This window comes from Grus americana, chromosome 20 (assembly GCF_028858705.1).
Source record: "Grus americana isolate bGruAme1 chromosome 20, bGruAme1.mat, whole genome shotgun sequence".
Lineage (NCBI taxonomy): Eukaryota > Metazoa > Chordata > Aves > Gruiformes > Gruidae > Grus > Grus americana.
Window position 1 is genome coordinate 6,520,886 of NC_072871.1, and position 10,275 is coordinate 6,531,160.

General features: G+C 54.1%; 1 protein-coding gene across 5 annotated transcripts; it reads right to left on the reverse strand.

Moving 5' to 3' along the window:
* Positions 1-1,344: 1,344 nt before the first annotated feature.
* Positions 1,345-8,276, reverse strand: PTGES (prostaglandin E synthase). Of its 5 annotated transcripts, none has more exons than XM_054848208.1 (4): positions 8,093-8,276; positions 7,170-7,351; positions 5,633-5,715; positions 1,345-3,565 (listed from the first exon to the last, which is right to left on the reverse strand). In XM_054848208.1, the coding sequence occupies exons 1-4, from the start codon at positions 8,169-8,171 to the stop codon at positions 3,316-3,318; spliced, it is 594 nt and encodes a 197-aa protein (XP_054704183.1). In that variant the 5' UTR covers positions 8,172-8,276; the 3' UTR covers positions 1,345-3,315. The 5 variants fall into 5 exon arrangements, with proteins under 5 accessions (XP_054704183.1, XP_054704188.1, XP_054704184.1 ...); XM_054848213.1 differs by having other exon boundaries at positions 8,065-8,184; XM_054848209.1 differs by lacking the exon at positions 8,093-8,276 and adding an exon at positions 7,772-8,011.
* Positions 8,277-10,275: the final 1,999 nt, after the last annotated feature.

Genomic DNA, 10,275 nt, shown 5'->3' on the forward strand with positions numbered 1-10,275 from the left:
GGCACATCTTTCCCCTGCACCGATGCCAGAGCAGGAACCTGGGACCTTTAGGATATGATTTGGGAAGAGGCAGGGGATGCTCTAGCTCATCACTTGCCTTGCATACAGCAAACACCCCTGACTGTGCCCAGGGGAGAGCCAGCGGCTCTCACCGCCTGCGTCCTGGGAGAGCCCTGATGGGGCTCGAGCTGACCAGGCACCGAGAGCCAGGCTCTGTCCTGCCTCCACAAACCTCCACAGCATTTCAAAATAAGTGCAATGGTTGGGCCTCTCTGAATTTGCCTTGTGGGCTTTTTCTGTTTGTTTTTTTGGAGCCAGGAGAGTTCACATTCCCAAGCTTTTCCCTGCAGCCAGTACAGCAGGGTTTATTTTTTTTAATAAAAAAAGAAGAAAGCAGAGCTCTGCGTGTAACCTCAGTTTCCCTGAGCAGAGCATCAGCCCCAGGCACCAAACAGGCAGTTTAGAAGAGGCCGAAGGAACTGACAGCTCTGGAGTTTGGGGGGTTGCAGCCCCTTTTCTTCCTTTCTATGCCAAAATCTCAGTCCTAGCTATATCTCTAACCACAGCAACATATATGGGAAAGAAGCTGTTTTATAAAGCTACTGCATTTCTTATTTGAAAGCAAAAAGCATGAAGGAAAGAAAAAACTATCAAGTGGAGCCATTTTGTCCATTTCAACCAGCTAACAGAGACACCAAAAGGGCAGCACCTCCCAAACATCAACAGTTTAAGAAAATAGGGGAAAAAACAGGCAAACGAGGCATTTGCTTCCCAGCAACCTACCAGCAAAGAGAGGGAGCTGCTGAGCTTGAAAAATACAGGCAGCTCCTTTGCAAGTCATAAGCACAGAAATAAGAGCAACTACATCTTACCTGAACTTCTCCAGCTCTCCAGGATTTAAGCACCAGCTCAGCTCCGCAGGGAAGAGGCGCCCAGCTGAGCACAGGCAGGGTGTGAAGAAGGCTTGCTAGGACAAAGCATCTCATACCACTAGCCTGCTTTGGGGGAGCTGGGATGGAGGAGGTTTGGGTGAACACCAAGCTTTGCAGCAACCTGCTACTCTGGGAAGGAAAACCAAGCAGAGCTGCTTTGTAACACCCCCCTCCCCCCCCGCCCTGCTAAATTTAAAGGGTCAGCACAAATAATGCACACCTGGAAAATAGCTTTCTCTGCAGGGCAGGTGAGTCCAGAGGAAAGGGATGTCTCTTTAGGAGTCCCAGGGCACTCCAGGCTCTGCAGCAGGGTTTAGCAAAGTGCTTTGCAGCTGGGGAGCCATCCTGCTGGGGCTGGGCCCAGCTGCTACCCAGCTGCATCTGCTGCTCCCAAAGGAAGGATGTATCAGAGCACAATGATTTGTTTTTATTGGGAATATTTGCTTCCTGCCACCAGGATACATGTGCAGCAGCAGAGATATGTACAGGGGTTCGAGACCTTGTGCACCATGTGAGGCAGAAAAGGCTTGTTAAGAGGGGTATGTCCTACCCAGACATCTGCGGAGGCTGCATAAATGAGAAGTGGCTGAGAGCAAACTGCTGAACCTGCAGTCCTGCCTACCTTCCACAGGCGGTGGGCCCTGCATCCCCTGCGGAGGAGCAGCGTGCTCTGCTCCAAACCTCACCAAACAGCTTAGCCTAAGGCCACATCTGCACCGGGGTCGGGAGTCACTGGTACAGAAGCTGCTACCCCAGCTGGGCAAGGGCTCAGAGCATCAGTCTGAGCTGGTGATTCAAACCGGGCTTTGTGCGTGCAGGCACTCAGTGAGGTCCCAGTAAGAGCATCTCTGAGGATAGCGGGGTTAAGGGAACAGCTTTAGGGCTTAGGACAGGTGGAAGGGGAATTTATATTCTGTTCATTCTGGTTTCCCCCTGTGATGTTAGTAAAACTCTGTGTTGCGTTCAGAGGGAGGAGGCACTGAACAGCAGAGGCTTCCTCCTGCCTTGTCCTCCGGAGGGTGCTCCATTGCGTGCTGCTGTTGCCTGGACCAGCCCTTGGCACTTCGGGACAGCGGCATGGCAGAGGAGCTCATGAGGGTTTGTCATCCCACGATACCGTGGTCCCCACCTCTCCTCTCCAACAGGACAGCTTTCAGGCGATGCAGCAGAGCAGCAGTATTCTCCTGTGGGGCAGTTCAAAGCCACTCTGCTTATTTCCAGAGCTTTCTGCAAACACCAGCTAATCCAGGCTGCGCATGGCTTGGCAGCAGTGGACAGCAGGAAACAGCTGAAAGAAAACACCCCAAAGCGGTCACGGCACATTCCCCAAATAGCAACGGCCATTCTGCGGCCAGAGAAAGGTTACAAACAAAGTGGGGGAAATTCAGCCTGCTGCCCTGGGAGCGTTTTCAGGCATCGGCGGCATGTGAATGCAGATACCACCCTCGGGAGAAAGCTCTGCCTGCAAACTGCAGACCCCCTGTTTTGCGTGAGCATCTCAGTCTTTCCAGAAGTCCCAGAGCTCTGTGTCCAGTCCTCTACAGGGTAAGCGATTCCTGCCAGCTGCTCCAGACACGTCCCTCTGCATCTTGCCACGGCCAGACTGAGATGGAAAAGCCACGGCTATTGCTGGCCAGGAGCTGCCGAACGCCGGCTGCGGGGTGTCCTCGCTGGGACAAGCAGGCTCCTGCCTGCAGCGGGAGTCCCTGGCAGGGAGCTGCATCCCGTGGTGTGAGACAAGGCGGCGCTGGGAGCACTGAACGCTTCGGTGGCTTCGCAACGTCACCCCTGAGATTTCGACTTCCACGTTACGCTGCCTGGCAGGCACCTGCCTCCTGTTGTCCTCGCGGGGGGGGAACCTAAGGAACCCCCCCTCCCCACAGACCCATGCAGCCGGGCAGGAGGAGGGTGGCTGTTTTATAACCCCACGTCTGCTGACCAAGAGACTTCGTGGGACCCTCATGATTTTCCCTTCCTGATTCACAGGGTATTTGTGACCAAGGGGAAAGGGCACATCTTCCCCTTCCCAGTTCCAAATGAAATTGGGCCAGAAAACCTTCTTTCCTTCACTGAACCCCTTCTTCGAGGGGTAGTCCAGGTGCTTTCCCCCTCCCACCCTTAGCAGGAGTGAGAGAAATCTGCCTCCGCATCCCCTTCCCGCTCCAGAGGGAGACGTGCCCCTTCTCTCCGATGACTTCCCTGCCCAATTTCAATAGCCTGGGGACTTCATCCTTGGGGTGCAGGCAGCCTCCCTGGCAACATACCCCGCACACACACACACACACACGTGCACACTCACACTTGCACACACACCATCCAGTCCAGCTGGGGAAACCAGCAGAGCGCAGGACGAGGGGGTTTGGATGGTCGGTCTCACTGGGCGTTACCAGTATGGGGTGGTGGCGAGGAGGATCTGCAGAGCCATGGAGAAGCAGGGCAGCTGCGCCACGCTGTAGGCCACGGAGCGCGTTGGAGCCTTCAGCCGCAGCAGGTAGGCGATGGTGTGGACAATGCGCCCCACGCAGAAGATGAAGAAGTGGATCCTGGCCACTGCGGGACTGGGATCCAGCAGGGAGTAGATGGCTCCAAGGAAGAGGAAGGGAAAGATGTTCTCCATGTCATTGCGGTGGGCCCTGAAAAGGGAGATAAGGTTGCTCCTTCCCACCAGGCTTCCCTGCTGTTTCCCATCCCTTCGAGCCAGAGTGCCCATCCCTGGATGCTGCTGGCCCTCTCCTCCGTTGGATGGGGCAGACACAGCCCCCAAAAGTCAGATCCCCCCCTACACACGCAGGCAGCAGGATTTCGCACACGGTGTCTTTCCCTTGGGATGCTGCACTCCTGAAGCTTGCCCTCCGTGACTGGAACGCCTTTGCTGTGACAGATGACAGCTCAAGGCTTAGAGCTTTTAAATAAATAAAGCAAAACAAAGACCCTGCGAAGCTGCGAAAAGCTCAAAGCTGGTGCAGCTCCAGCACGGCACGGCCCCAGATGTGGCCACGTTACACAATAACAAAGAGGTTTCCAGACCACGGTTTCTCCAGAGGAGAAACTCCCAGGATGGGAGGGTTCGTGGCTTCACCCCTCTCCTTAAGTGCATCCAAAGGGGACCGGGGAGGAGCACCCCAAGCATCCCCTGCGCTGTGCCAGCAGCACCTGCTTAATTGCACTGTAGTCAGGCTGGACGACCGTTTTCAGCACCCCATGATCCTCAGGGCTTTCTCCTGCCTGCTCTTTCACCTCCATGGGGAGCAGACACTAGCTTAAGGGCCACATCCCCAAGCAAGGTGAGGGGGATGTACATGGCAAGGGACCTTCTGGAAATACTATTTCAGTTACTCTCTGGGTGTGATTTTGGGACAGTACGGAAGAATTGGCCTGGAGAAGAGACTAAAATGAGTCCTGCTATTGTAGCAGTGATGCCAGGAGGACTTGGTCAGGATGAGCTGATCAGAACCCCGACAAGGAGGAGACATATTCCCTGCCAAACGCAGGAGCAAGGGCGGGGAGCTGCAGGAAGCCCTCTGCTCCTCCTGGCCAGATGGTCCCTGTCAGACCCAGCCTCTTCCCAGACACGAGGATGGGCTGGTGTCTGCCTTCTGACAGCCCCTTCCCTGCCCAGCCCAGAGCCCTGCTTGCCTTCCTGAACCAGCATCGCCTCTGCGGGTACTGCCACAACCCCCCCCGGCCCGGCTAGGACCACGGTGATGAGCATGGTTTGCTTCTGGTGTCAGCCATGCCGGGAGACGGCAGCTGCAGGACACCCACCGCCTTGCCCCACGGCAGCCCCGTCCGAACAAGCCCCCGAGGACCTGGAAGTTCAGCAGGGCTTGAAGGACAAATGGAAGAACAGGGAGGAGAAAGGACAGAAAAGGCAAATTGTCGTTCTGGGGCCGAGACACAGCCGGGGTCCTCTCGAAGAGGCGAGGGGGAAACCTCCCGCTGCTGCGTGCTCTCCCCTGCTGTGCCCCTACCCTGCACAGACCCCAGCAGCCCGGCCCGGGCTCTGCTCCCATCCCAATAACACCCAAGAAGAAAACCCAACATCACCCTTGTTCAGGGAAAACACCTTGAGTTTAATTTGTCTTCCCCAGGGCTGTGAACAGATCAGCAAGGACTGATCCTGAGTGCTTTAACTGCACGAGTCAGATCCCAGACTTCCCCAGGTCTTTGCTGCAGCTCTGGTTATTTATTTTTATGGAAGTTTGTCTTTTCTGACTAATCAAAAGAGGATTATGATTATTATTAGTACGATTATTTTCTTTTTCCTAGCAAGGAAACAGCTCATTTGCCGTCCTCCTCCCTCTGGAACCCTGGCGATTAGGTGGCACTGGATGTTTTTTAAAGCAAATGTTGCATAAATATAGCTGTGCAGGGATCTGGGGGGATTTGGGGTCCTGTAGGAACAGGGCACAAGGAACCTTCAGGTGTGGGTACGGGACAAGCCCTTGGGGACCTGCGGGACATTGAGCACCTAGGAATTAGTTTAGTTGTGTAAGAGTCAGACCCCAGCACACACCATGCTCGCATGAAAGATTAAATTGCTCTAGCGTGCAGGGTCCCACATCCAAGCTCCAGGCATTCAACCCATCTAGGTAATTACTTAATTAATGAGCCCTTTAACTTTCCACTGCTTCTTTGCCAGCAGCTGCCAGGGATCGCCCTGCGACGCAGGGGCAATGCCAGCACCACTGCGTACTCGCCTGCGGCACCGCTCCACGTCGGGGTCCTCGCGGTAGTACTGCAGCCCCCCGTTGCGCAGTGCGTCCTCCGGGTTTGCAAACGCCTGCAAGAGACAGTCTTTATAATATATGTGCTCATAATGTTCTCAGGATCTTCACAGGTAGATGCTTTACTCCCAGTCTTTGAGACCAGTGGGGATTTCTTCCAGACCTTTCAGCTCCAGTTTCTCAGCACCCTTCACAAACACAAAAGCAACTGCAGTTCCATGTGCACGGTCCCGGGGGTTAAACCCTGCACCTCCTGACAGGTTTTCCTTATCCTCTGAAAAACCCAACTCTGCTCACTGAGCAGTTTCCAACCCAGGGGCTTCAAGGGAGCTCTGGTCTGATCCCAGTCCATTTCTCCCCATGAAACCCATTTAAAGGGGACTTTGCCAACCACCAAACGAGATCCCTGCTTGCACAGAGCTTGTAGACGCTGAATGCAGCAGCCGAAAGATAACCGGCACTGACAGATTAGTTCACCCTACCGAGAAAGGATATTCCCTGGCTGGCTTTTTGGCAGTGATACTGTGTGACTGAAACCAGCCTCGGGGGAAATCGGATCCTATGCTAATAAACTTACAAATAAAAATGATTTATACAAGCTTTCCACCTATGCTCAGAAGCTGTTCCTCAGGGACCTGGTTACATGTGACAGCTTCACTTTGCAGCCTGGAAAGGACCTTGACACTTTCTTTAATCATGTTACAAGCCCAGACTGTCCCAGGGCTGGAGCATCATTTAGAAACCAAGGGGATAAGCCAAATCATCTGTTACAATGATGCTACAGTACAGGAATATCTATCTTTGTGTTTTATGTGAGAAGAAAAATCTCTTCCTCCTGCTCCACTGATGTAGTCGAAAACTCCTCATATACTTTAAAACAGATTTTACAGACTGCTGAGTTTTGCCACGAGTTCAATTTGGGTTGCGGGCAATAAAAGGTCTGGTTAACCCCATCTCCTGATGGCAGCTAGAGCTCCCGGTCCTCCCCGTATTTTCCCCTGTGCCCAAGAACCACTTCCTCCAGCTATTGTTTTTATTCCCCGTGACTTTCTGCTCTCCTGGAGCATTCTCACAGCCATTCAGCCCCTGGAACCTCAAAAGCTTTCTGCTACATTGCAAGAAAAAAGAGCATTGCAAACGATTTGTTCTTAAACCTTCCCCGCCTCCCTTTTCCTCCAGACATGGCAAATTAACTGTAAACAGTCTCTTTGCAGAAGCAGCTCACCTGCATGGCATTTGAGATCTGAAATTACTATTTAGATTGGGATTCAGAAATTATAAACATTTAGCTACAGATGGTAGAAACAAACAAAAAGAGCCAAAGAGAAGTGAGATATTTATCTGCCGCAGCTATGAAACATGTTTTGCTTTCAACTTAAGGCAAAGAAAACTCAGCTTGCTTCAGGAAAACTTTGTCGGCCTTTACAGGAATAAAAAGAGAAAGAAAAGGCACAGAAACCCAAGGAAAAAGCCAGAAAGAAAGAAAAAGGTAAAGGAAACTGGAACTTACCTTCTTTCTGAGTCTCACTTGTCCTGTAATGATGGCAACAACATACATTTTTAAAATCAAGATCGTGCTGTAGAATGCAAATGACATAAACACTTTGTTTTCCATCCTTTTGGGGGAAGGTGCGCTCGGTCGCCTGCAGCGCTCACAGCCAGCAGAGATCTTGCTTGGGCTGCGAGGGGGCTCTGCGGGAGAGGGGGCAGGAACAGCCACTTTAAAGACCACAGAAGTCACTACAAAAGCCCACAGGCCCCGTAAACCCCTTCGGGCCAGACAGGAGTAAATGATGCGGCAGAGCTGCCGGAGAGCGAACCCCACGGGGACATGGAGCAGGCTGCCCACGCCGCTCCCTGCCACCACCAGCTCCACGAGGATGCGATTCCCCAGGCTGGGCCACAGCAAAGCTCAGCCTGGCCGCAGCTCGACCTCCCGTCTCCCTAAAACAGCCCACCACGATCCCCCCGCCGTCCCACCTCCCCTCCTGTCCGTGCCCAGAGGGACGGAGCTGCACAGAGCATCCCTCGCCCAGCCAGGCACTGCTCACCCACGGGACTCGGGCCGATCAGCCCCGGGAAGGAGGAGTTAGGAAGAAGGTAGGCACCTACCTCAGCCACATCCAGCCCTGCGCTCCCTCCGGCCCCGATCCCACAGCCCACCCCTCCGTGGCAGCGCTCCCAGTACTCCCCAGTCCCGCCCAGTGCGACTAAGTGCTCCCGTGGCAGAGGCAGCCAGCCCTCCCCTACACAGCCACCTGCTGAGGGATGGGGCACAGGGGACAGAGCCGTCCCTTGCCCCACCAGCGCCCATCACCCGGGGGGGCCTGGGCTGGGAGGGGAGCTCCCAGAGTGACCAGGCTGGAAGCACAGCCAGGCAGGCTGCGGACAGCAAAGCCCCAAACCTGCCAACAGAAGTAAAGAGCAGCTTGCCCAGCTCGTCCTGGTTTTCTCCGAGAGGGTGAATCAGGGCAGTCGGGTGTAATTTTGTCCTCGGTCTAGAAAGTGGCATTTCAATTCGGAGCTGGCTTTTCCTCAGCCATCAAACACTGGTGAAGAAAGAGTGGGCTCTAAGCCTCTGCAGGCAGCTGGGCTGCTCTTCCAATGCTCTTTTAACTCCTTCTTCCCCAGCCCTGCTCCAGTGCTGGCAGCAGCAAACCTCTGGTGAGCCGGCAGCGTGGGGGCTGACGGGAGCTCTCCAAGTTTATTAGTATTGAAGGACAGGATTTGGGGTTCGGTTCCTTTACACAGAAAAAAACCCCCCAAACCTCCAAAACCTTATTTCAGGAAAATGGAAACTTTTGGAGATCGAGTGGAAACTGAATGCTTTGAGGATGCAAGCAGTTTTTTAATTAACTGACATGTTGGAATAAAATAAGTTGTTTCAAGCCACAAAAAAGCCTCAAAAAACAATGAACGGAGTACGACGATTTGTCGTTTACAAACCCATCTATCGAAACGTTAGTGCTTCTACATCTGGTTTTGTTCTTCAGGGCTTTTTAACTTCCATTCAGCAGAACTAATCCTGTCCTTTCCAAGAGGGTCCAAAGGAACCCAAGAGGAGCATCACACTCAGCACAGGACCAGGCTCTGGTCCCTTTGCTACAGACTCTGTTGCACAAGAACAGGTTTGTCCCCAGCAATGGGATGCTGGTGGCACCCCACTCCCCGGGGAGAACGGGCTACAGGAGCCTTTTTCCTGGGGTGCTGGTGCGAACTGAAGGCAGCCTTGTGCTCTAGGCACAGCAGCCCTGGGCCCAGGTGATACAGAAGTACTGTTGATACAAGCATGAGTCAGGTTATCTGAGCAAATCCAGAAGGTCGGCTCCTGCTCCAGGAGCGAGCTAAGCAGGAGAACAGTCACCTCTGGGCAGTGTTGTCCCACCAGCCCTGACTGAGGCCAAGTGATGCCACAGGCCAGCCCCTGCCTCTGTCCCTGCAGAAGGGATGGTTACACCATTTCTTGTATTCCCAGCGAATGGTCAGCACAGAGTCACACCAGGGCAGCTTTTCTGCCAGGATCAGCACTGCAGAAGAGATTTTTGCTCCTGCCACGCTCAGTTCAGATGTGAGCTGCGTCCTCCAGCCATCCCAGCCAAGGGCCAAGCTCTTCCTACGTCCACCCAGAGCAGACGTCCTTCCTTCCACCGCAACTCCACACCCCTGTGCTACTCCCAGCCTGGCAGGGCCGGGCTCAGAGCCAGAAAGACCCTTCAAGCACACAATTTCCATCTCGGCACGGAGACCTGCAAATTCTTTCTGTGTGCCTCTGAATTTTCCTCGCCGTGGCTGTTCTGCCCTGATGCTGCAAACCCAAAGATGCGACACCACTCATTGCGATGCACTGGCTCAGCCCCATGACATCCGAGTGTGCAGAGAGCCTTTGAAAACCCCAAATGCCTGGTTTCAAGGGAGAGGTACTTGCAACTGGTCACCACCACCCTGGCGTCAGGGCGGCTGCAGAACAAGTCCCGGCACAGCCCGGTGCAGAGCTCCGCAGGGAATGCCGCCGTCGGGCTGCTTCCATAGGGGTGGGGATGGGGACACCAGGACACACAGCAGCCACGTGGAATCAAATACTGGGGTGTTCACCCTGAACCCCAGCCTCGTGCTGCCACCAAACCGCATCCAAGCCCCGCTCACGTCACCCTGGAACTCAGCAATTATAAATGCCATAATGCCAAGCATAAGCAGCTGATGGCAAAGCAACATCCCAAACACTACTCCCTCCCATTTCCCATCTCCACACTGGATAGGTAGCAAACCCATAGTGGGAAGGACCTCAGTGCCCAAGGACTGGGGTGATGCAAGGGCCAGACCAACCCTCCAGCAGCCCCTTCCCCGGTTCTCCTGGGAGCCTGGGACTAGGGCAGGCAGCCAGACCCTTCACCAACACATCACACCCTCCATGGAGTCACTCCAGTTTTTACCAGCTGAGGATCCAGCCCACAGGCTCTTCGGCAGCAAGACCTTTTTCTTCGTGCACCTTCTTCCCCTCCTGAGGCAGCCGGCATGCCTCGCTGAGCAGCAGGAATACACACAAGCTTGGTACCACCTGCAGACAAGCCAGGACTTCTCCTGCTAGCCAGACAGACTTTCTCTTCTTCAGCATTATT